Below are 26,345 nucleotides of genomic sequence, written 5' to 3' on the forward strand. Positions count from 1 at the left end.
GTGGATATGAACATATTTTATATCTGTAGCTGAACACAACAGTTCTCCACAAACATGTTCTGCTGTAAAATTAAGCTAATCCAAAACAAGAACAAACTTGACACAATGAAAGTCATAAAAAGATTTATTTTAAACTTTTAATCCAACCCTTCTGTTCACTTGTTTGAAATGTCTTTTTACAAGGTTTTCTACAAAAAATAGTATTTCTTATCCCTCTCTGCCTTCTGGACTCTCCATCAAGCAATCTTTCAAGTTAGTGTTAGCAGTATTTAAGCTTTTTCTCCAGGAAAAACCAAAACATTTCTTTTTGAAGGTGGTGATCCAGATCTCCAGGTTTAATGCCACCGACTCTACTGAATGCTTCCCTGGGTTTACTTTGCCAGTGGTTGAGGTTTCTTTTCTCCCTGCATCTCTTCTTCCCCAACACAGCCCCACTCCAGTGTGGGCTGGTTACAGAACTGTTATTAGCCGTCCCTAAATGTTACTGCTTTATAATCTGTTTTTCTCAGATTCTTACTCCATTGGCCTGCATTGGACTAAGTTCATCACGGCAGTACAAACAAACCAGACGATGATCTGATACCAGTTAAACTTCTTAATGGGTAGTTACACATGCAGTCAACTGAGTTACACGACCAGAGAACAAAACCAGTGAGATCCATACATGCCCAGTATTTGTGAAGCTCTTTCACATTTCATGAAAGAACTATGAAGCAACTCCTTTCATTTTTTAATATATTGCTTTCCTGTACTTATAAATTTGTTATATAAATCTTGAAAAAAATCAACTGAGTCCAAATGGTGGACTTACAGTATTATTTTAGTTTTCCATTACACTGTATTTGCATTCTAGTCTAGTTACAATACACTGTGAATTTCAGAATTAATAGGGCTTTGGCATTAATGCATATTTTACACTGACCATCACAAGAAGGTGTTTCAAACATGCATTAAAACTGTGGCTGTTAATATTTCCCATTCCAAGTCAAAAATCTCGCATAGTTAATAAAAATGTAGCACATGCTATATGGCCCAAAGAGTTGTGGTGAATGGAGTTAAACCCAGTTGGCAGCCAGTCACAAGCAGTGTTCCCCAGGGCTCTGTTTTTGGGCCAGTCCTGTTTAATATCTTTATCAATGATCTGGATGAGGAGATCAAGTGCATCCTCAGTAAGTTTGCAGATGACACCAAGCTGGGCAGGTGTGTTCATCTGCTTGAGCATAGAAACGTTCTACAGAGGGATCTGGACAGGCTGGACCGATGGGCTGAGGCCAACTGTATGAGGTTCAACAAGGCCAAGTGCCGGGTCCTGCACTGCGGTCACAACACCCCCATGCAACGCTACAGGCTTGGGGAAGAGTGGCTGGAAAGCTGCCTGGCAGAAAAGAACATGGGGATGTTGGTCAACAGCCAGCTGAGTATGAGCCAGCAGTGCGCCCAGGTGGCCAAGAAGGCCAACAGCATCCTGGCTTGTATCAGGAATAGTCTGGTCAGCAGAACTAGGGAAGTGACCGTCCCCCTGTACTCAGCACTGGTGAGGCAGCACCTGGAATACTATGTTCAGTTTTGGGCCCCTCACTAGAAGAAAGACATTGAAGTGCTGGAGCACATCCATAGAAGGGCAACAAAGATGGTGAAGGGGACTGGAGCACAAGTCTTATAAGGAGCATCTCAGGTAACTGGGGTTGTTTAATCTGGAGAAAAGGCAACTGAGGGGACACCTTATTGCTCTCTACAACTACCTAAAAGGAGGTTGTAGTGAGGTGGGTGTTGGTCTCTTCTCCTAAGTAGCTAGCAATAGGACAAGAGGAAATGGTCTCAAGCTGCACCAGGGCAGGTTTAGATTGGATATTAGGAAAAATTTCTTTATGGAAAGGGTTGTCAAGCATTGGAACAGGCTGCCCAGGGAAGTGGTTGAGTGAACATCCCTGGAGGTATTTAAAAGACGTGTAGACGTGGTGCTTAGGGACATGGTTGGACTTGGCAGTGTTAGGTTAACGGTTGGACTTAATCTTAAGGGTCCTTTCCAACCTAAATGATTCTACAATTCTATGATTATTATGCAGTTGAAAGAAAAGAAATTATCTTTTAAAAAAAGAAATTATTTTGTGAAAGAAAAGAGTGAAAGTCCTCTTCCACTCTTGGAACAAATGAAATCAAGTTACCTTTGATGTTGACCAGCGGGGTTAGCTCAGTTGATTAGAACATGGTGCTAATAACACCAAGTTCACAGGTTCAATCCCTGCTTACTGCAGGGGGGGTTGGCCTCGATGATCTCTCAAGGTCCCTTCCAACCCAAAAGCTCCTATGATCCTATGTTCTACAAGCATGTCTTACCCTTTGGTGTGTGGTGGATTTTTACCAATAACATTCCAAATAGCATTTTCATACCGCTCATTTAGAAATACTAAGTCTTACAAGGGAACCCCACCACATGCAAATATACAGAGGAGTTATTAAGTGCCCCACAGCAGCCTATCTGTTAGCTGCATCCATGAATATTTGCATGACTTAAAGATCTTATTTAATTGGCCATTAAATGCAAATCTCAACAACAACTTTGTTCTATGAAAAATTCCCACTAGAGTTTTAATGAAATATCTGAAAAGCAAATTCAGTGCAGAAGCAGAGCTTGAGAAAGCACCTATGGGTAATGAGGATGAAACATGTGTGCAAGGAAGTAATACAGAAACCATAACTACCAGACGATGCTGGAGCCATCAAACAGAACATATTTTCCTTCTGCCCCTCAGCTTTTCTTCTCTCACCAGCCCTTCAGCAGGTTAGTCCCGCTGGGTTAGTCCTGACCTCTGTGATTTGTAGGTTGAGACCTTTCCCTGACTTCTACTTAAGCTTCCTGGCTTTAAAAGTTCAGCAACAAATTGGCACCATTCAGTCTGGCAACAGGCTTGCCATGTCCTTTCCACTTCTGTGACACATGATCTTTTCTATTAAATACAAACCAATATGTTACTTAATTCAGGTTTCTACCTTGATGTCTAAATGATCTGACTGAAAGACCTTTATTTGTACATCCCTCCAGACTTTTGCCATGCTTTGGTCTTTCCTCTATTTCTTTTGTGCTAAAAATAAAATGTGAGGACAGGAAGAATGATCAAGCAATAAAAAGTAGTCCTAAACCCATAGAACTGTTTTAGAAACCACAATAACCAAAACCACATACATACATATATATATATATGCATGCCTACTTAGAAGTAATGCAACTTCACTAACATGAGGATGTGTCAAAAACAACACAGAGTGACAAAACTGAGCTTTGTAATCAGTGGTATCATGTGTTATAGGTAAATTATCTATATCACAAGGTAGGCCAAAGTGTGCCCCGTTAGCTAACTGTGAATTTAAAGAAGCTTCAGAGAAACCTTATTAATTGAATTACAGACACAAGGAACTAATAAATGTTGCATGGGGCTGGGCATTATTGTCCCAGAGAAGCCTGAGTTAATTATTAATACTAGGTGTGGAGTTACAGCTTCCAAAGTGCTAGGTGTACGGTACTTCGGGCACTTCAGTGTTGCAGAGAGGATGAATTACAGCTCTCAGAGGTTGTTGTTAATGAACGGGATTCAAGTGGATTGTTCACATTTTTCAGTAACAGTTCATGAAGGTTTCAGTCTCCAAGATCTAAAAACTCATTAAAAAGAAATATCATATTAATACTGATCATCCAGGACTTCTCCAAGTCTTAAAAAGACTGGCTAAAAACTGACTGCAAAACAACTGTTGTCAGGCACAGCTCATTTGAAAAAAAGTTCATGAGTAATAATGGGCAAATTATAGTGTTATTTAATACCTAGCTGGCCTGCAGGATATCCAGGCTGGCCTCCAGGACTGCCAGTATGTCCACAGTAAGAGAGATGAAATAATGATTCATTGGAGTACAAAGAACACATCCAAAGATGACAAATTTCTGCCATTGCACATATGCACCTTATATATCTTTGGGTTTTGTATACTTATAAAATATTGTGTATCCATTTCATCTGCCTTGATGGGTAATCTAAGCTCTGTAATAAAATAAATGATGCTAAAAAAATACTGAAAAATTGCCACATTATATTCTGTCCCTGGCAGATGAAGAGGAGACTGCTCTGTTCTGCTCCATTTTTCTTAGAAAAAACATAAAGTTCTTATGGCTCTTTTTATAGTGTGTATTTAACTAGAAGTCCTTTAAAAAGCCTAAGCTTGACATTTGACTGCCATTTTTTTAATATATTGTCATTTCTCTTGTTTTGATAGTTTGCTAACTGGCTTGTGGTACAGCTTTAAATTGGGACCACTGTTGGCACATTTCTGGATTCTTGTGCTGAATTCTCTGATTGTAACGGGTAGATGTGGCACTTTGGGACATGGTTTAGTCTAGTCTACCCTTGGTTGGTTTAGTGTGGACTTGGTAGTGTAGGTTAATGGTTGGACTGGATGATCTTAAAGGGCTTTTCCAACCTAAACGATTCTGTGATTCTATGGTAACATAATAGGCTTTGCTGGTAGATATAAACTACATAGCTGTTAATAGTCTGCTTTTTTACAGCACAAAACTTTGGCTATCTAAAGTGTTATGTGCACTAACAAGGGAAGTGGGATTAGTATACCAGAACAAAACACAGTAGCACAGCTTTTAAACCTTCCCCTTTCATTCATATCTGTGCAAAACCCAACAGAGAATGCACAGACAGGGCTGCAGTCCCCAAAATCAGACACTCAGAGGTAAATTGGGATAGCTTTCCCTGGACGTTTCCCAGCTTGCAACAGCTGAAGCTGTGGCCCATGAGTTTTGGGTTTTTATACCTTTTCCTAGTGCAAAAATCTTTTCAATAGTTACTCCCCCTCTCTAAACCTCAGTCTTGTAAATGATGATTGATGGTCATTATCATCTGATGGCACTTCAGATAATTTTGTGCTGGCCTAAGTAGGCAGTATCAAGAGGAAATTTGCACAAATTATCATCTCCCATAGAAAAGGCACAACAACAGTACTCACAAAACATGTAAACCAGTGGAAGAAAAATGAGAAAACTCTTCTGAAAGAGAATATGTGTCTTGGAAATGAGAAAAAGTCTGGACTCCAGGCACACTCATCCTCTTAACAACACAGAGCACTATGTTCCCAGCCTGCAGCCTAACATGTCTATTGTTTAGGGCCTGGGAGAGTGGTGATGCTGTTTCCTGCATAACATCTTTTCATTCCTCTCCGTGGTTTCTTCCTCACTTCTTTCACATCTCCACAACTGTAAAGATCTGACCATGATGTCTCAAGATGAGGTTAGAGTCTGACAGTGCCGGTACAGCTTAACTTCAAACTGCAGGGGGACGCTCTGCAGCAGAGCAGCATCCTCAGTCATGGTACTTCAGAGAATAATCAGGAGCTGTTTGAAATGCATCTTTCTGGACACAGGGAAGCAAATGAGAAATTAAAGCTGATCTAATTTACCAGTGTGGCTCTATTAAGAATGCCATTTCAGCAATGAGTATCTCAGACAGGTTTTGACAGAAGGCATTTTCTACAGAGCAACTAGTTCTGCATCTGTGTTCTAAAGTTATTGTTCAGTCATGTATTTTCAGAACAAAAGGATGAGGGAAAAAGTTTATTCTACAAAGTAGTCACTAGAGCTAAGTCGAAATCATCTTTTCCACCCTATACTTTTTAAGCTATGAAAAAATGCTCTCTTGGGAGAAACTGGTTTTGAATCATCAAACTGAGGGGGGTGTTCAGTCTTGAAAATGCTTAAACAAAATGTTTCAACAGTTTAAAATTTCTTATTGCTTTTTTTAAAATGCAAAATTTAGTAGGAATTAAATCTTTCCCCAAAAATAGTTTGTTCTAACAAATTAACACTTCTTTTAAAAAAATAATATTTAGAATGAAAAGTCCAAATCAACCCTAATATTCACTTTTCAAAATAATATCAAAAAAGGGGAGGTGGTGGTTTTATTTTGTCACGAATATGTAACAGATCCCTGAGCATTCCTGGGGAGCATTTTTTCCATTCTTGGAAAAAAATAGGTGCTAATACAGAATAAAAATGGAAATGGGGTTTGGCTCACAGTAAAGAACATTTCTCATAATGCTGAGAAGAAATCTCCAATGAATTATCTCTCTATTGTGGAAGCTGGAAGACAAAGAATAGGGAAATTTCTTCTTCCACATCTAAGAAGATAGGCTGCTTTTTTTTTCCCCCACACATCCCATAATACTCTAAAACCTACACAGGGGAAGAAGCAGATGACATAGGGAAATACTCACTAATAATAACTGTTGAACAAAAGTTTCAACAGCAAGACATGCTAATATAAGAGTATTACATTCACTTGTTACTGGTTTGCAAGTTTAAGGCATTTAAAGCCAGTGTGTGTCCATTTTCCACAGGTACAAGAATAATGCCAATCTATCAAGACTAATGATTCTGGTATAAATCTTAAATAACTTGTTAAAATACAAACAAACTACATAGATACCCTAAAATGTACTGATATAGACACTTCTGCATTGTTATACCTACAATCATAATAGAGCACCCACTGATAAGATATTACTTCTTATTTTAAGCAGCATAATAACACCAGGTCTTCCATTGCAACTCAGTTTAACTTAGGCTCCAAAGAGCCAATTACAAAAACGGGACTCTAGAAAACTTAGTCTATGACTGTATTTTGTTATGTAAATGATTGAGTTTGATTTTTTTTAAAGGTGCTTGGTGCTTCCAAACTCCATCATTTTCATCTAAGATGCTAAACATAGATTTACATGCCTAATTCTCAGCTCACACATTTACAAATGTGACCATAAAAATGGCACATATTTAAAAATTATTTTTTGGCTTTTATTTTTTATTCCAGCTGTTTGCTGTATTTATGTGTTTTGTCTGATGAGATATACATGACTCTGTACAGAACTGTGACAATCTGAATGGGATTGCCTGGAATAAAAGGTGACTGATTTTGGAGTCTTATTTGACAGTGAAACATAGTAATAAACATAATTCTTCAGTTAATAAAAGTAGATTGAAAATAAACAAGCTAATCTGAAGAACTGTCAATTGCTCTTGGAATTTTTCTAGGGCAAATAAGCTGATAAAATGTTTCCAAGAGAAGGCTATAGCAAAGCATAGGAAAAAAACAAAGCATCGTTGCAAACTGCCATAAGAGTACATTGATGCATATTTTTTACTAAAATAAACCTTCTGATGTCAGCAAATAAAATTGAATAAATATCTAGTCTCACAGTCTAGATTTCATAAACATAAGAATTAAAAAGTTGATAAACTAATGGATGTTTAGGTAGAATTGCTGCCCATTCTGAATGTACAAGGACCACTTCACCCTGAGTACTAATAAAGAAATTGTTAAGGTAAAAAGGCCGAAAACAAGGCTGGGATTTTGAAAACCCACTATTGGCTTAATTGAGAAAGCCCACTTCAGAGAATTAAAAAAAGTGCAGTAATTTAGCAGTCACTGAGGATGACTAGAAGCACTCATCCAATTACAAACATTTCATAGTAACACAGATTATTAAGGCTGGAAAGGACTGACATTCCCTCTCCCTCTGACCTGGAAGGATGACACAGGCTGCAGGTGTTCGTAAAGGGGCTCTTGATTCAAACCCACAACTAGTGGCTGAGCTAAAAGGTATTATGTAAAAAATTACACATCTGATTGTAGAGGTTTGTATCTGTAGTTAATCACCATTCACATTCACTGTAAATATGTTTGCCAGTTGTCCTCAAACACATATTTTTTACAAGGTCATATAAGCAGACTGAGACAATCAGCTGTTGTTAATGATAGAATTATAGGCTGGTTTGAATGGGAAGGGACATTTAGCGGTCATCTAGTCCAACCCCCTGCAATAAGCAGTGACATCTTTAACTTGACCAGGTTGCTCAGAGCCCTGTCCACCTGACCTTGGATGTTCCCAGGGATGAGGCATCTACAGCTTCTCTGGGTAACCTGTTCCAGGCAATCCCATTCAGATTGTCACAGTTCTGATTGCCTTAATTTTCCAGCCTATTACATTAATATGAGACATTTCCTTTCTATCTCTACAAAAAGTTCATTGTGTTTTTCTGCATAAAATCCCTATTGACTTTTCCACTAGCATATCTTTTCTGTGGACATACATATATTCAGAATCATAGAATGCTTTGGGTTGGAAGGGACCTTTAGAGATCATGTAGCCCAACCCCCCTGCAGTGAGCAGGGACAGCTTTAACTACATCAGGTTGCTCAGAGCCCCATCCAACCTGACCTTGAATGTTTCTAGGGATGGGGCATCCACCACCTCTCTGGGCAACCTGTTCCAGTGCTTGACCACCCTCATCATAAAAACTTTCTTCCTTTTATCTAGTCCAAATCTACCTTCTTTTAGTTTAAATCCATTATTCCTTGCCCTGTCACTACAGGCCCTACTAAAATGTCTGTCCCCACCTTTCTTATAAGCCCCCTTTAAGTATTGAAAGGCTGCAATAATGCGTCCCCAGGGCCCTTTCTTCTCCAAGGTAAACAACCCCAACTCTCTCAGCCTTTCCTCATAGGGGAGGTATTCCATCCCTCTGATCATTTTTGTGGCCCTCCTCTGGGCCCGCTCCAACAGGTCCATGTGTTTCTTGTACTGAGGACTACAGAGCTGGATGCGGTACTCCAGATTGGGTCTCACCAGAGTGGAGAAGAGGGGCAGAATCACCTCCCTTGACCTGCTGCCACACTTCTTTTGATGCAGCCTAGGATGCAGTTGGCCTTCTGGGCTGCAAACATACATTGCTGGCTCACGTTCAGTTTTTCATCCACCCGTACCCACAAGTCCTTCTCTGCAGGAGTACTCTCAATCCCTTCATTGCCCAACCTGTATTGATACTGGGGGTTGCCCTGACCCAGGTGCAAGACCTTGCACTTGGTCTTGTTGAACCTCATGAGGTTCACATGGGCCCACTTCTTGAGCTTGTGCAGGTCCCTCTGAATGGCATCCCACCCCTCAGGCATGTCAACCGCACCACTCAGCTTGGTGTCATCTGCAAATTTGCTGAGAGTGCATTCGATCCCACTGTCTGTGTCACTGATGAAGATATTAAACAGTACTTGCCCCAGTATGGACACCTGAGGGACACTACTCATCACTGAACTCCATCTGGACATTGAGCTATTGACCACTAACTCTCTGGATGCAACCATCCAGCCATTAGTCCACCGTATCCACCAAGTAGTCCATCCATCAAATCCATATCTCTCCAGTTTAGAGAGAAGGATGATGTGTAGGACCATGTCAAAGGCCTTACAGGCTTTAGAGAAGTCCAGATAGATGACATCCATAGCTCTTCTCTTGTCCACTGTTATAGTCACTCCATCAAAGAAGGCCACTAGGTTGGTCAGGCAAGACTTGCCCTTAGAAAAGCCATGCTGCCTGTCTCAAATCACCTCCCTGTCCTCCATGTGCCTTAACATAATTTCTAGGAAGATCTGTTCCATGATCTTCCCAGGCATAAAGGTGAGGCCAATAGGCTGGTAGTTCCCAGGGTCCTCCTTTTCACTACTTTAAAAAATGGGTGCAATGTTTCCCTTTTTCCAGTCACCAGGTACTTTTCCTGACTGCCATGACTTTTCAAATATCATGGAGAGTGGCTTGGCAACTACATCAGCCAACTCCTTCAGGACTCTGGGATGCACCTCGTCGGGTCCCAGAGACTTATGCATGTTCAGGTTCCTCAGGTGGACCTGATCTTCTCTTACAGTGGGAGGGACTTTGCTCCGCCAGTCCCTGCCTTAAGGTCCGTTGACTTGAGAGGTGTGGGAAGAGAGGTTGCCAGTGAAGACTAAGGTAAAAAAGTTGTTGAGTACCTCAGCCTTCTCCTTGTCTGTTGTTACCAATTTGCCAGTTGTGTTCATCGGGTGGTACACTTTCTTTGAGCTTCCTTTTCTGGCTGACGTACCTACAGAAGCCCTTATTATTATTCTTTGCATTCCTTGCCACATTCAGCTCCAGCCACACCTTGACCTTCCTGACCCCTTCCCTACACAACCAGGTGACGTCCCTATATTCTTGCCAGGATACTTGTCCCTGCTTCCACTGCCTGTTCATTTCTTTCTTGCTTTTTAGTTTGACCAGCAGGTCTTGACTCATCCATGCCCATCTCTTGCTGTCCTTTCCTGATTTCTTGCACCTGAGTATTGAGAGCTCTTGCGCTCTATGGGTCCTGACTTTACTCTTTGCCTGTCCCATAACCCTCAAGAGTACAAACTCCACCAGTACCTGATCACTGCAGCCCAGGCTGCCTCCAATCTTGACATCTCTGATTAGCTCACTTGTGCTGGTGACCAACATATTCAGTATTGCATCCCCTCTGGTAGGGCTGTCTATTACCTGGCCTAAGAAGTTATCCTTGATGCGCTCCAAGAGTCTCCTGGGTTGCCTACAGCTTGCTGTGCTACTTTTCCAGCAGATAGCAGGATGTTTGAAGTCCTCCAGCAGGATGAGAACCTGCAAGCACAATGCCTGTTGCAGCTAGAGCCCCTGGCTTCTCTCTGTAAGACTTCAAATGTGCTCCAGTGTACCCAGCATGTCACAGAGCAACAGGCTGAGGGCCCTCGGTAGTACCTCATCCCTCAAACCTTGGTGCATTGTCTCATCACCTGATGTTATCCCCTTCCCCCTTCAAGTCTAGTTTAAAGCTCTGTCAATGAGCCCCACTAGCTCTTGAGCAAAGGCCATCTTCTTTGAGAAAGGTGAATCCCATCCAACACCAGCAGGCCTGGTGCAGTGTAAACCACCCCTTTACTGAAAAATCCAAAATTCTGTCGGTGACACCAGCCACGGAGCCATGTATTAGCAGACATCTGTGTCTTCCAGTATTGCTGCCTGCAACTGGAAGGGTAGAGGAAAAAATTACCTCTCCTCCAGCTTCCCTAACAGCTGTCCCAAGGCCCAGAAGTCTCTTTTGATCATCCTTGGACTACATGTTACAACCTGATCACCACCCACATGGAAGAGCAATAATGGGTAATAGTCTGAGGGCTGTACCAGGCTAGGAGGGTTCCTAGGAACTAGAAATTGCTAGGAATGCTGGGATAGGAGAATGGCTATAAAAAGAGAAGCTCTGTTCATAGTAAGAATACAACAAATTTTAACTTTATGTACATGGGTATCCTTCAATTATAGACTATGCAAAATGAAGTAATTGCTATCTGATTATCTGATCTGCTCATCTATTTTTTCTGAAATTTCTCTCACCTTCACAATGTCTCCACTTTACATGTCCTAGGTACTCTGTTCTCTTTTACCTCCTTCCATGTCACCTTCTTTCACAACATACCTTCCATTTCCTCTTTGTAACCATAGCTTTCCCAAAATGACCTTACCTATTGTAGACCTTCCACACCATATTTCATATGCTCTCTCCTACCATTATGTCCGCATTTTCTATCCATATCAAAAACTGCAGGAGAGACCATCTTTTCTCTGTTAGATGCATCTAATGAAATACAACCATACATTTTTTTTGGTGTTTGGGCAGTACTGCAGTAAATGAGTTATTCAAAACAGAGGAGCGTAACAGTTTTGGCAAAAGAATAAAGTTCTCTGTGTTTACCCAGTTTCCTGTGCTTAGTGGAAATTTAACTGTAAATGGAAACAATTTTTAGCCTTAATGAAAATGTAGTGATAGGTTTGCTAGGGAAAAATACAGTTTTATATGTGGCATACCTAAAAATACATGAAAATGTGAGCTCAGTTTCCAATCAGTTTGCTTTTTCATAAGTTAAAAAAAAAATCTAATTTTCTTTCCAAAACGTTAGACTAGAAAGAAAAATCCTCTCTTCCTACCCCAGTAATCTTGAGTATTCCTGAAATTGGATCATTTTGTTCGAATGAGATATCAAACTTGTCAATGGAAGAATTTACTAACATTAACCTAACCAAACAAAATGAAAGATTTGGCAGGGGGTATAATGGGAACTTAAAAAAGAAAAAGATCTGAGTTTTTCATATTTGATTTCAGGTCTACAGAGACAAGAAAGCACTGATCGGCAATGTCTTTTACCTCCCCTTTCTGTGAAAGCACTTCATGTGAAAAAGAGATTAGAGATCATTTGAAGTTAATTGTGTCAGTAGGTCTAGAAATAAAGTGCAAGTTCAGAAAAACAGTGCAAAGTGCAAATCAGGATGGCAGATATTCACTATGGAAATCAAACCATACTTCAGGACAGACAACTTCTTTTTCATCTTCCATGGCTTGTTTCGTAGCATGGCAATTAGTTTCTTTTTTTCCTCTACCTCTTCTTTCAGCTTGGCCAGTTCCTCCTCTGTAATTGGCTCCTCCTCAGAGTCAGAATCTGAGCTTCAAACAAAAGCAGGAACAAAAACCATCACCAAAACTCAGAAAGGACAAAAGTTTTCACTGAAGCACATACTTGCTATTAATTCTCGTTAACTTTGAGACCTTGATAAATGCCTTCACTGTTGCACAGAAGGGAGGACACAATTCACTTGGACTTGTTATTAATTTTAGTATGAAAGGCAAAGTCAGCACACAAAGTGCAGAGTCGCAGCTGAACCAGCGCTACACCCAGCGCATCCCCTGGAGAGTGGGCAGAGCTCCTGGGGAAGTGTCTGGCAGCCAATGAATGTTCCTGCAGGAGTAACCAGCTTCCTAAGAGTCCAACCCAAACTCACAAGAGGCAAGTGAGGACACTATAACTGCAGCCACAAAAATGAACTTGTTCACCCCACTTCACTGTGCCACAGGAGAGATAAGAGACACCACAGACACATCAAAGACAAGTTTAAACACCAGATGACAGCCTGTCCACTGATCAAGGCAGTAACATTTCAGAGATGAGAAAGATTCAAAACAACACTGCAGCAAGGCTGCGTTGTGTCCTAGCACTCAGAGTAAGCAGATGCAACAGTAATGGTATCTCTAGATCTGTTGTGTTTGTAACCTGAACTTATCTATGCAGTGGTTTATACTACCTTTGGAAAGCATTCCTAGAATCATAGAATCATAGAATTGTTTAGGTTGGAAAAGACCTTTAAGATCATCCAGTCCAACCATTAACCTACACTACCAAGTCCACTCTAAACCAATCAAGGGTAGACTAGACTAAACCATGTCCCAAAGTGCCACGTCTACCCGTTTTTTGAACACTTCCAGGGATGGTGACTCCACCACCTCTCTGGGCAGACTGTTCCAATGCTTGACCACCCTTTCCATGAAGAAGTTTTTCCTAATATCCAATCTAACCCTCCCCTGACGCAGCTTAAGCCCATTTCCTCTCGTCCTATCGCTAGCTACTTGGGAGAAGAGACCAAGACCCACCTCACTACAACCTCCTTTCAGGTAGTCGTAGAGAGCAATAAGGTCTCCCCTCAGCCTCCTCTTCTCTAAGCTAAACACCCCCAGTTCCCTCAGCCACTCCTCATCAGGCCTGTTCTCTAGACCCTTCACCAGCCTTGTTGCCCTTTTCTGAACATGCTCCAGCACCTCAATGTCTTTCTTGTAGGGAGGGGCCCAAAACTGGACACAGTATTCCAGGTGCGGCCTCACCAGCACCAACTACAGGGGGACAATCACTTCCCTAGTTCTGCTGGCCACACTATTCCTGATACAAGCCAGGATGCTGTTGGCCTTCTTGGCCACCTGGGCACACTGCTGCCTCATGTCCAGCTGGTGGTTGACCAGGTCCTTTTTGGCCAGGCAGCTTTCCAGCCACTCTTCCCCAAGCCTGTAGCATTGCATGGGGTTGTTGTGACCCAAGTGCAGGACCCGGCACTTGGCCTTGTTAAACCTCATACAGTTGGCCTTGGCCCATTGATCCAGCCTGTCCAGCTCCATCTGCAGGGCCATCCTACCCTCGAGCAAATTGACACTCCCACCCAACTTGGTGTCATCTGAAACTTACTGAGGGTGCACTCAATCCCCTCATCCAGATCATCAATAAAGATATTAAACAAGGCTGGCCTCAAAACTGAGCCCTGGGGAACACTGCTCATGACCGGCTGCCAACTGGACTTAACTCCATTTACAACTACTCTCTGGGCTCGGCCACCCAGCCAGTTTTTTTACCCAGCAAAGACTATGCCCGTGCAAGCCATGAGCTGCCAGCTTCCCAAGGAGAATGTTATTGGAGACTGTGTCAAAAGCTTTGCTAAAGTCCAGGTAAATGATGTCCGCAGCCTTTCCTTCACCCACCAGGCGGGTCACCAGGTCATAAAAGGAGATCAGGTTGGTCAAGCAGGACCTGTCTTTCATGAACCCATGCTGGCTGGGCCTGATCCCCTGGTTGACCTGCACTTGCCTGTTGAGTTCACTCAATATGAACCGCTCCATCCATTTCTGATTAAGGCAATGTCTACTTTCCTAAAACCTGCATAGATAACCTTTTCTGTGAGCAATCTTACATCTTACATAACAGCATATAGCAAATCATTAGGAGCAGGTGTTTCCTCCTCTTATGCCAGCAAACAGGAAAATGATAAAATGGAAATCATTAGACTCTGACTTCCTGCCCTAAAAGCCTACCAGTGATGACTACCACTAAGCAAGCTCTTAGTAAAAGCAGTTTGATGCATTTCTACTTGTTTCTTGTGTTTTCTTTTGCCTTTTTTTTTCTGTTTTGAATGTTTGAAAATGTACTGCAGGGGTTTTTTTAAATAGTTTTCTAGTTTGTTTTGGGAACCGTTCATTCAGACTTTATCAAGCAAGCAGTTTTCAGGCTGGTTTGCTTATAATTCACTGTTCTGAGAGCTTGGGGATTTAAAACTCACCCAGAAATAACTCCTTTCACCATGGAATTACCCAATGAAACTCACTACCAGAAATTAGCAGAGATCAAAATAATCAGGTTAAAAAAAAAAGAATCAACACAAAACTCATCTAGGATTCCTTTATGTCCTTTATGTAGAATAATTAGGGCATAAAGAGGTTTTCCTGATTTAGATGAAAAGTAGTAGGGAGGTAGAGGGAAACAGCACCAGATTCTACTGAACTGTACTGTGACCTAGCCAAAAAGGGCAGTGTTCACAGAGGTTAGCAAAATCCACAGTGACAGCAGCAAATACAATACTATCTCCCTGTGGAATAATATCACATTCAATATTACTTTTTGGTTTGGGTTTTTTTCAGGTTTTTTTCTATCTCAGCTTCTTATTTTACTCTTATCATGCTTTTTGATGCTGAAATATCTTGGCAATTAAAAAACTACAGCAGCCAGATGTACTTTTAAACAGTACATAGCATTTATTATGACAGATCCTCATGGACTTGCCAGACAGGCTATCTTTCTATGCTGCCACCCTTCTCTTCTGTCCTGAAGGTCTACAAATCTTTTATCTGAATCACAGCTGAACTGATCACCAGCCTATTTTTCTTTGTTCTTACATTATTTTTGTTTTTCTTTTAGAATTTTTAAAAAATATTCTTATATTTATTACTCTGCAATCTCGCCAGCTAGTGTCCTAAAAGTCTGAAAATATAATGTTCTTGACATATCTTCCAGTGCATCCTCAGTTTTTCCTCAAATGTTATGTTTATTACTTCAAGAACAAAGTCTTGATCCAAGTAGCAATTTCTAATTATTTAGCCCAAACATATGTATTCTAATGTTAAGAACTTTGGAAGACTATCCAAAACATTGTGCCCTCATTCCATTTTATATTTTCAGTGGTCTTTTTTTAATTAACACTCACTAGATGTTTACAACGGAAGACAATAATAAGCAAAGGAACATGGATTGACACATTCAGGACTGTTGCTATATGAGTACAGGAAATTGCACAGAGGGGTGTAATAGGCATCACACTGAAGAGCCAATGCAAAGAAAGATTTTAGGCATTCTTGTAGGGAAGGGAAATGAAGCAGAAGTATATTGAATTGGGATCATAGACAAATTAATGCAACAGCATGTCTTGCTGTATGTTTTTTCTTTCCTTTGACTCCTGCTGTGCTCTCCAACGATGCCTATGGGAAGACAAACAGCTGTAGCAAGTGCTGAATGGGGAGGAAGGGGAATCTCTCTCCCTCTCCACTGAGATAAGCATGCCTAGCTCCATTTGCTCCATTATACACCATTCCCAGGAGTTGTTTGCTTTCAATAGCACAAGAGGGGACAGGGAGCAAGAGAATGCCAGGATAGCAGAAAAATACAAAATAATTTTCTGAAGGGCTCCATGTCAGTGGGGTCTTCCAAAGATCCCAGGTTGCACTAAATGCTTTGGAAAAGTGAATCGTAATATTTCAGAGGGAGTGAGTAGGAGACAGACTGGAAAATCCCATCTCAGTCCTTGGTTCTGGGTTCCTGAAATTTTGGCACTGATGTTTTATAAAAAGCTGGCTCAAACTTGGCTGGGAAACAAGAACTCAATCTTGTGAAGGGTCAAGATTTTAGTTCTGTATTCGAAATAGAACTAGACCTTGCATCTTTGGAGGGTTATCAGCTTGGCGTTTGAGGGATTTTAGTTTTGGGGAAAGGAAAAAGCCAGAGAGATCTCACCTGTTATCACCTCTCGCTGTCATTTGCTCCCGTCTTCTGTCACTTTCACTCCCTTTCTCCAGAGAATGGCTCATCAACTTAAGGTATTTAACTACAGTAAGGGTGACCCTGGCTTGAGTTCCCATTCTGCCTGACCAGATTTGACCTAATCCTCAGGGTATCAGCAGTCCCAGAGGGGCCTGGCTGATAAGTTCCTCAGGTTCGACCCTGGACCTGTGACAAACCCCTGACTTTGTTCCACCAAAGTGGATATGGCTAAGTGGCTTTCTATTTTACTCAGCCAACTATTTCCTCACTGCAGGACAAAAAAATATCTGTCCAGCTCTAACTGAGCTGTAATGAGTAAGGGAGTCATAATGCCTTTTGTATTTCACAGCTATAAATGAAAGCAGGTTTTGTGTAAGATAACCATGGGTTTATATTTAAAAAAAAAAAAAAAAAAATTACTGAATTACCCAGATCCTGATTTCTTTTTGTCTTTTTTCTTCTTGTTGGCCTTCTCTTTTTTCCCTTTCTTATCAGGCTTTTTGTCCTGCTTCTTCTCATTTTTCCCTTTTCCACTTTTACCCCCCTTCTCATCTTCCCCATCTTCATCATCTTCCTTGGATTTCTGATTTGCTTGGTTCTTCCTGTTTTTTGCAGGGTCCCCATCAGAATCAGTGCCCTCATTTCCAGCTGCTCGTCCCCGTCCTCTACGGTTTCTATGCCTGCGATGCCCAGCTCTCCTTGTCCCATCTTCATCATCCTCATCCTCCTCACCACCATGCCTGGCTCTCCCTCTGACATGTCCCCTTCTGGTTCTCGGTGTTGCTGTCTTCTGCATTTTATCTGTTATGGAGGAGAAAAAACACATGAGAGAAGGCAGGAAGTTAGAGGGAGACCTTTCCTCCTCCTTCATTCATACAGATAATCAGAAAACATCTGTGTGTGGCCTCAAAGTAATCCACACTACTGACCTGTTCCTTTGACATTTTCTTCATTCTCAGCTGCACTGCCTTCTTCATTGTCAACATCACTGCCATCTGTGGAGCAAAATCAAAGGCCAGTGCATGTGAAGTGTGGATCAGTCATTAGGAATGCAGGGATTTTAAGAAATTCTTGGCAATTACTGCATTGTACTCCCTTACACCATTTCAGAAAACCAGCTTTTTGGATCATGGCAAATAGCTTGCAAGAAATAAGATGAAGACAGAAAAAATAGTTACACTTTTGTTCAGCACTCAAATAAATAAGCCCCAAAGTGATGCCATGAAGAACTCACTCTCATGGAAGAAATACATAGGACAGGAGAACCCTCAAAAAGAAACATGACAGCAATATGCTACAGTTTGAGGAAAAGAACAAGGAAGATGAAAATGCTTCTCAGGCAATTCTCAGAGATTTTCATAAACATATGAAAGATAAGCACTGGCTGAGATTAAAGAAGATTAAAAGAATCATCTTCCAATTTGACTGACTGGAGGGCATGAAGCTTCATAACTGCAGCATGGCTGAAGAAAGCAGTCCCAGAAGAAAGAGGAGACATACTCTCAGTTCCAGCAACTAAATCTGTAAGCATAGTGACAAAAGTTGACCCAGCTCACTCGTATGCTGTACCACAGTCCTCTTCTACCACTCAGGAGATGATAAAAACATTGGAGACTCTAGAGAGAGAGCCTATTTACAGAAGCAAGCAGTATCTCTGCTCAGAAACATCTTTGGTTTGGAGTGGATCTCTTCCTTAAGTTTTTCAGTCTCAGTAATTTCAATAAGAGATCGTGTCTCTGCTACCCATCAATAACAAGGAAAGTATCTAATTCATTTGCCTGGTACACTTTGAAACTGGGATCATGCATATATAGACAAGAAAGAAAAATAATCCTCTTTTCCATATGCATTATAACTATCATAATATTTAATTAATACACTCTCTGCAAATATTGGTATGAACACGTTATTTAACAGGTTGCTCCTGAAACTATTAGTGGTATTTACCAGCAATGTTTCTTCAGAAGCAATCCAACAAACACCTGAGAAGCCAGGAGCTAATAGGCTCTCTTGAGGTATCTTTGAGCTTGTACATGTGGCGCAGCACTTGAGACACATCAGTGAAATATATAGAAATACATGGTAGTAGGATATTAATGAGAAAACTGAGAAATATTACCATGAATAGAAATAGGCAGTTGTCATTCCACTCCTATATACCATGTATGTTCCAGATATATGTTGTCTAATTTCCCCTCTGTACAGACAGGACAGGAGACATGTCATGACCATGTCATAGTTGCAGTTTTCAGGCAAGAAGAAACTACAGTTATCTTCCTTCTTTGCTCATCTTTAATACTTTTGATTTTTTCTTTATAGTCTGTCTTTCTCCACCCATTCCCTAGTTCCTTTTATGAATTTTATTAAGCCACTAGTGATTCATTGAAAATGTATACACAAATTGATTTATCTAGGGGCTGCTGTAGCTAACTATGAGGCACAACTTCTCCCCTTTACCCAGTATCAAAGAAAAGCAGTAAAATATGTAAGCCTGCAAAAAGGAAGGAACCTAGGGTCTTGTTTCACTGTGTGCAATAATGGGCAAAGGGTTATTATCCAGAATTTCACAGGCATTTTAAAACTGGGATATATGTAGGGAGTCTAAGTTCCCTCCACAAAACATTTCTTTGTAATTACATTTTATATCATTTCCACAGCATCTGCACAATAATTTTTTAAGACTGTGCAAAAATGTTATCATTCAATATCATCAGCTGAATGTGAAAATAAGTGCTCCTTTGTTCTGTTTGAACATACGCCTTCTGCTGCTGACAGTAACAGGATCTCCATTTGACAAAGATCATTACATTGCTATTGAAAGCTTGCAAAGATGAAGACAGACTCTTTTAAAGAGATACTTTGCATGCAACAATAGGGCACAGTCTTTTATTGCAACTAATGTTTTTGCTGATCTCCTCCAGCCAAACAGAAATACCCAGGAAAGCACTTCAATGGTACAAGATTGGCCTAAGATTCTGATGAGCACATACAACAAGCAAATAGCTGGGGGTTTATCGTATCTACTGAAACATGCATTAGCAGTGAAAGTGTATCGTGCTCGAGTTGACATCATATTGACATAATAGTGAAAGTGACAATGGACTATGCAACGCGGAGGCTTAGGCAGGGAAGAAGGTAGCTTTTAGGGTCTAATTCTAATAGCATAAGGGTAACAAATGCTCTAGTCTGAATCCAACATTTCAGGTAAAATAAAGTGTTAAACTAATTAATAGATTTCAGGCTGCTTGAAGAAAGTAGAGGGAACACAGTACCAGAGAGAAGTGTATCTGAATAGTGACTGCTGCGTGTTTATGTCTTTTTTTTCATCTAAATGCTCAGGCACATGAGTGATTAAAAAAAAAAAAAAAATTTTTTAAAGACATTAATAAAAAGCATAAAATCAAACAGAAATATATATTGCCATTAAACAAGCCTAGAAAAAAATGACCCGTGATTACATGGAATCATGCAGCTAGAAGAGTAGTAGGTACTACAGACATAACCAACAAGCACAAGTATAGCTTCAAAAGATATTTCTGCAAAAATTTAAAATTATAACTCCAAACTGAATTTCAGAACATTCTTGCCTCCACAGCCCCATGCTCAGGCAGAGATGAAATGTGTTGATACAAAGGATGTTAGAGTTTTGTCCTTCTCATGCTGGTGTATCCACAGAATAAAAGATCTCTCCCAGGCCTTGGGGTATGATGCAGAAAGCACTGTACTAGCATTTATTTTTAAAAGAAGCTGGAAGCCAAGGACTACCCTCCAATCCTCCAGTTTCCTCTCACTCTATGCCATGAGCTGTGTCACTAGTATAAAAGCTGAAGCTCAGGGTAGAACTAAAAGTTAATCACTTGTGTCAGCTGTGATAGCAGTTGGTGCTGTTTAGGAGGAACAAAGTCACTGAAGATGCCGAATGAAGGAGCCCTTTACCACCCCTGAGGTCTGTCCTGAACAGCACTTATGCATACATTCGTGTAAGCTACCCCACGCCGCACCCACATTACTGCTCTCTCTGGAGACTTTTAATTCAGACAAGCTCTATTAATAATTATATTTTTGTGTTTGGGGTTTTTGCACATGTCATTAAAAGACCAATGTTGTTAGTTGGTTGAGTATTTGAGCAATAAGAGAAAGAAATAATCATCACTGTGTTTAACATTATTATTATTATTATTATTACTACTACTACTACTACTATTATTAAGCTATTTCAGGTCATTAACTCTGTAATACTTTTCAAAGAGGAAATAAAGAGGCTAGGCAGCTCATAACTCAGCACTTTAGTGGCTTGTGGAAAACCCTGTCTTACTGAATTATTGGAGAAGCATTTCAACAATACACAAATTACATTTCATGGTGACACTAAATCTCAATGCAGTTTAGCACTAAATTTAAATGTTCTTCTATAAACCACAATATAGAAAAACAGTAGAGCGTATTCCTCAGGCACTGTATTATCATCCTATAGGAAAACTGAAGAGCATTTTTGATGCTCTGGTTTGTTAAAATAGAAATATATAGACTTTCATGCAAGAACAAAATCATCATTATGTGGCATTCTTTTAGGTCTGTATACTTGTCTTCTGCTTTTTTAAACATATCTTCATGCAATCCTACTGTCAAAAGTTCAGTGAATCCTCCACTAAAATCAACTAAGTCTCACTAAAGCACTGTCTAGAATAACTCATTGTTCCAGAAAAGAGTTGATAGGACCTCTTTTCTTCATGGTATTAGTATCCATAGGGCTAATGTCAGTTATTAGGCTTTGAGTCAGCTAACTTGACTGTAAGTGGCCCAGAGCAAACTGTTGCTCAGCTGTTACACCTTCCAGGATACATCATCCTGCCCCAGCGATACATATATCATTAGGTATATTTGGAGCTATAGTCCATAACTTCTTATGCCCTAGGAAACCAAATTACTTTCTGATCTTTTTTTTTCCACAGTAGTTTAAGGGAAACTTTCTCATCTTTCTAGACTAAGGGCAGGGAAAGTGTAATCTGAGTAAGCTATCATTTTACTTGAAGTCTTATTTATGTTTTAGACTATAGCCAGAAATGAGCCAACAGGACTAAAGGAGGGTGTCCTGAATATGGGCTCAGACTAACCTGCAAATCAGAGACTGCAATGAAGACAGAACATCAGACAGCTCAGGAGAGAGCTCAAAATATTGACATGTTGGCTAGTGAGGAAATTAAGGACAGAAAAAAATTTATAAAACCATAGGAGTCTTTGCTATATGAGGTGGCCATTTAGCGGATTGTGGGGGCTGTTGTATCCTCACCTTATTTTCCCCAGTTGTTTGTATACCACTTATCAGAGAGTACTACTCAGATTTCATGTTTTGGTTTTTTTTTTTAAACTTGTTTTATACTGACAAAGTTTCCTTGATTTTTCGCTGAGAGAGGGATAATGACTCTTGGAACTACCCCATAAAATACAGCTCACTGTTGCAATATTACTGCTTACATTACTACTATGCAAAACTGACTGCTGCTAAGCAATTTTGCATGCTGGTGCCTTTAAAAAAAAAAGAAAAAAATCAGTGTTATGCAAAGTAATCTGTAATTCAAAAAATGCTATCAGAATTTTTGTATATGTTATAAAATGATTTTCTACTTTATTAATTAATTGTCAAGTCAATTAAATGGATCACACGTAGACAGAGCCTTGCAAGCAACTGTTGTGTCTTCCTCTGGACTGGACCATGCTGGACTTTTTTCAGTGCCAGAAAGACATCAGCCTAAAGAGCTAAGAAACTGGGTGCCCAACATGTAGAAATGTCAGCAATGCAAGATCACATTAGACAACAAATCCATGTGAAGTAGTCAAAAAGAATAGGAAGAATTGTATAATATTCAGTTCTAGGTATTTACATCCATTTCCCTACTATTCTTTCTGATCACGTAAATTTGAGGGTGTCTCACAACACTTCTGTGAGGATAAATATCACTAGAAGTAACAGCTGTGAAACATACCAGACATACCAAAATCTCACAGAAAGTCTATGGCAAGAGTGAATTGGTGCAGACTTCAACATCCAAGATCTGAGACTTTAATACTATAGACCCCATCCTCTTAGTGTATTTCCAAACATAGAGAAAAACAGCTTGGCCTACCTTGTGCACAGGAGAACGGCACTTGAAACACCGAAATTACAAATAAAAATTGCATTCATAGAACAACCAGAACACTTAGTATTTGAGACCATGCTTGATTTTTCTTCTGTTTTTCCCAGCTAGTGTTGCATTTTTTTCTTCCAATGGACTGAAATAAAAATCACAACCCCAAAAAACCATCCTTTCCAGCAATAGCTATGAATTTATGAAGTAAAATAATAATTCCTATTCAGTTACACTCATACTAGCAAATATAGTGCTTATTTTTCTGCACCTGAATTGACAAGGTTGTAAATAATAAAGTAGGCAGAATATTTATACTACAATGTCATAAAGCCACTAGTGTCTCAAAAGACTTGTTAGTCTTAATGTATATAGTGTGGCCTGCAGATTTCTGCACCCAAAGGGTTTCCAGAAGTACGCTGAGGGGCAATAAGCTTTCTCTCTCTGCAGATTGCCACTAAGGAGAATTTGCCCAACTAACTGCAGTCCAGTCAACATTTGAAAATTAGAGATGGGGACCACAGGGAATAAATAGAATCCGTTCATTTCACATCCATAAATTTCTTGTATGTTTTCCACTGGTAATTAAAAATTACAAATGCTCTACTAAAATGAGAGACTGAGCTCTCATAGATCAAGTTGGCACTGTGGCTGGCATTGGGCACATCATCTGATTACACTCTCCTCTTTCTCGTTTCCTTCTGGGCTATGCTTACACACCATCAGGTTTGAGTGTTGTGTCTCAGTTTGTGGGTCAGGACTTCTCTTAAACAAAGTTCCCCTTCAGGGATAAATAAGTTTATTGCATGATTTCAGTGCAAGAATTTTAGGCCAAATTGGATTTTGCTATTATAAAACCTACAGAAGGCAGAGGAGGAAGATAATTCAGTGGGAAACCCCTCAGTATTTCACCCTCTTCAGGAACACATAGATAAAAGTTTTCAGGCCACTGTGTCTTACACTATCTCTGTGGATACACCCACATTTCCCTGCCTATCCCAGACAAAGACCTAACCATGTAGTGCTTTGTCCTACCCAAGACTAGAGATCTGAAAAGCTTGCAGGACCCATTGGTTACTGTAATAAAACAAGAGGAAGCCACACTTGCATTGTGTCTTCATCACACAGTTGGCTTGATGATCGGCAATTTTTCATCTTCATTGCAGTCTTTAGTGCAAGAATTAGGATCAGAATATTAATTTTCCAGTGCATTCTGGGAAGTGTGAGACTGCAGTAAATCATACCTATCTGACCTTTTCAGGTTCTGAAATATGATTTACTTAGCTTATTGTCATTCATTCATAGTACTGTTAACAAGGGAAGAACACATTAATATGGAGAAAACAGTTTACGTTCAAGATACAAAGGTAGCATTCTTAATGGATCTGAAGTCAATTGTATATTTTAGAACCTTGTGAGAAGACAGCTCTTTTAAGGTTGATACTGACAGCTGACCAGCTCACCACAGATTCTCTTCATTATTTTTAGAGGATAATAGGCACCTTCCACCTGATCTTTTTTAAATATACACTCTGAAGATTTGTGCTCTAAGTCACCTTTTCCTGTATGAGAAGCCTAGAACAATGAATTCACATTCATGAACTTAGCGTAAGAACCATACATCTCCTACTATCATAGATTTTGCAGAAGACATGTTATGAAACAAGAAGAATGGTCAAACTAGGCCTTCACTAGAAATAAAGATCTCAAAAAGCAAAAATGTATGGCCCTAGACTGCATTTTTGTAATTGTTGGTTTGGTCCAATATTTGCAAGAATATTCCTCAGGACAGTCAGCAATGATGAAGCAAAACCTCATGTAAAGAAATCACAACTAGATTAATGCCTGAGCTCTGTGCTGACTAATTCCAGCCCATGGAACATTTTAAGGCAAAAGTGGACTCAGAACCACATTCTGAAAGTGCCTCATAGTTACTTATAGTGCAGCTCCAGCTTTTTAAATCTTCTTAAATCAAGACTGAGACTTGAAATTACTCACACAATCTCATATCCAAATGTACTCATAACTGGCATTAAGGTAGTTAGATTTTATTATAAATTATGTACAGGATAAATTTTCATGCAAAGTGTGTCAGAATGATCATGATTCTGCAACCTAAAGATCTCAACCTTCTCCAGTCAAAAGATTTTTTTCTTCACTGTGGGAATGCTAACCTCTGTACTTTGAATGAATAATAAAATCACTGAATCAGAAGATCAGTCAATTCAGTCAGATATCTGCAGGTAGAAGGCAGGTGTTTACAGTAAACTTAGAATCTTGATATTCCAAGAATTAGTTTGTTAGAAATTGTTCTTAAAAAATGTCTGTTCTATGGTCATGCTCCTCTTGTTTCTTATCAGGTGAAAATTCTGCTGAAGCTGGCAAGTATTTTGCCTATGCTACATTAAATTCTGTGCTTCTCATGTTAAAATGAGATCCATTAGCAGGTACTGCTTGAAAATTAAATTGGTCAGTAAAGGGACTTGTAGAAAAAACTGGTGGAAAAAAAACCCAATGAAGGTACTCAGACAACGAAAGAAAATAAGGACTCTTAAAATGAACATGTTACATTCTGCCAAAGTGCTAAGTAGTCCCTTCTGATGTTTTCTATGGAAGCAGAACCCATTTTATTGTTATTGCATGTTACAAGTGTAGATTAAAAATACAGAATGCACTGTTTAGCAGTACCAGCCCTGGTACTTAGCAAGACCTAATGAATTTATTCAGAAATCATTCTAGAATAAGGTCTCTGGCAATTTTCTTCCATGCTGAAGATCAGAAATGTCATACCTGTTCCATACAAAAAGATCCGTATTTTGGAAAGAGTGGTATGGCCCATGAGAACTGAAAGCACTTCCCATATCACAGAGTTGCCTTGCACTTCGCCAGAATAAGCCATTAGGCATTATCATCCTACAAAAACATTTCTTACACCCAGAATGTTGCAGTCTCAGTAGAGAAATATTGTTAATCTTACTATGAAGAATGTTTGACATTTCATACAAAATACTGAAAGCAACAAGAAAAGGAGGCATTGCCTTTGTGCAGCTTACAGAAGCCACAAAATACCCTTGTTTTCTTAATCTTCCCTATAAACTACATGTAAATTTAAGACAGTAACAGGGCTGTGGTTGCACACTTTTGATTTACTAACCAATGGAAAGACACACTGCTATGCTACAACTAGCTAACTTACACAGCAAAGCTGCTTTCAAAAGCCAAGTAAAATACATTTCTGAAAAAAAGATAATGAATTGTGACAAAGGACATTTTTTATTATAATGAACAAGAAGAAGACAAAACTTGCACACTGTTGACCTACATGCAGAAAATGAATATGTGCTTAAGATGCATAATAATAGTTGTAATTACCATTTCCTTCAATGGTGGTTGGCATTTCATGTTTAGGCATCGTGACTGTATTTCACAGGGCTGCTCCAGCTGCTACCTATATAAGAAGGTTGGGTGGTTCAAGATGAAGTGTACTACATCAACATCGTCCTGTCTGTCACTGAACGGACGGCGCTGGTGAAGTTTCACTGACTGAAATATAAGAAGATACTAATTTCCTAAGTGATTAATCTTTCATGAATGTTTAGTTTACTATTTAGGGTTGGCATGCTAGGGTCAAAAGAATGGAATAAGTTGTTCACCTTCTTTATTACTATCATTGAAAAAAGAAAAAATCTCA

At 39.8% G+C, this 26,345-nt stretch overlaps 1 protein-coding gene across 1 annotated transcript in view; it reads right to left on the bottom strand.

The window, feature by feature from the left end:
- TMC1 (transmembrane channel like 1) overlaps nucleotides 1-26,066 on the bottom strand; it is a 72,370-nt gene extending 46,304 nt beyond the window's left edge. Inside the window, exons 1-4 of the mRNA XM_075726846.1 lie at nucleotides 26,027-26,066; nucleotides 17,456-17,521; nucleotides 16,955-17,327; nucleotides 12,206-12,346 (exon numbers count right to left, since the gene is read on the bottom strand). Coding sequence (XP_075582961.1) covers nucleotides 12,206-12,346; nucleotides 16,955-17,327; nucleotides 17,456-17,521; nucleotides 26,027-26,066 — 620 coding nt within the window. The remainder of the gene's footprint in view (nucleotides 1-12,205; nucleotides 12,347-16,954; nucleotides 17,328-17,455; nucleotides 17,522-26,026) is intronic.
- Nucleotides 26,067-26,345: the final 279 nt, after the last annotated feature.

Source organism: Pelecanus crispus, chromosome Z (assembly GCF_030463565.1).
Source record: "Pelecanus crispus isolate bPelCri1 chromosome Z, bPelCri1.pri, whole genome shotgun sequence".
Lineage (NCBI taxonomy): Eukaryota > Metazoa > Chordata > Aves > Pelecaniformes > Pelecanidae > Pelecanus > Pelecanus crispus.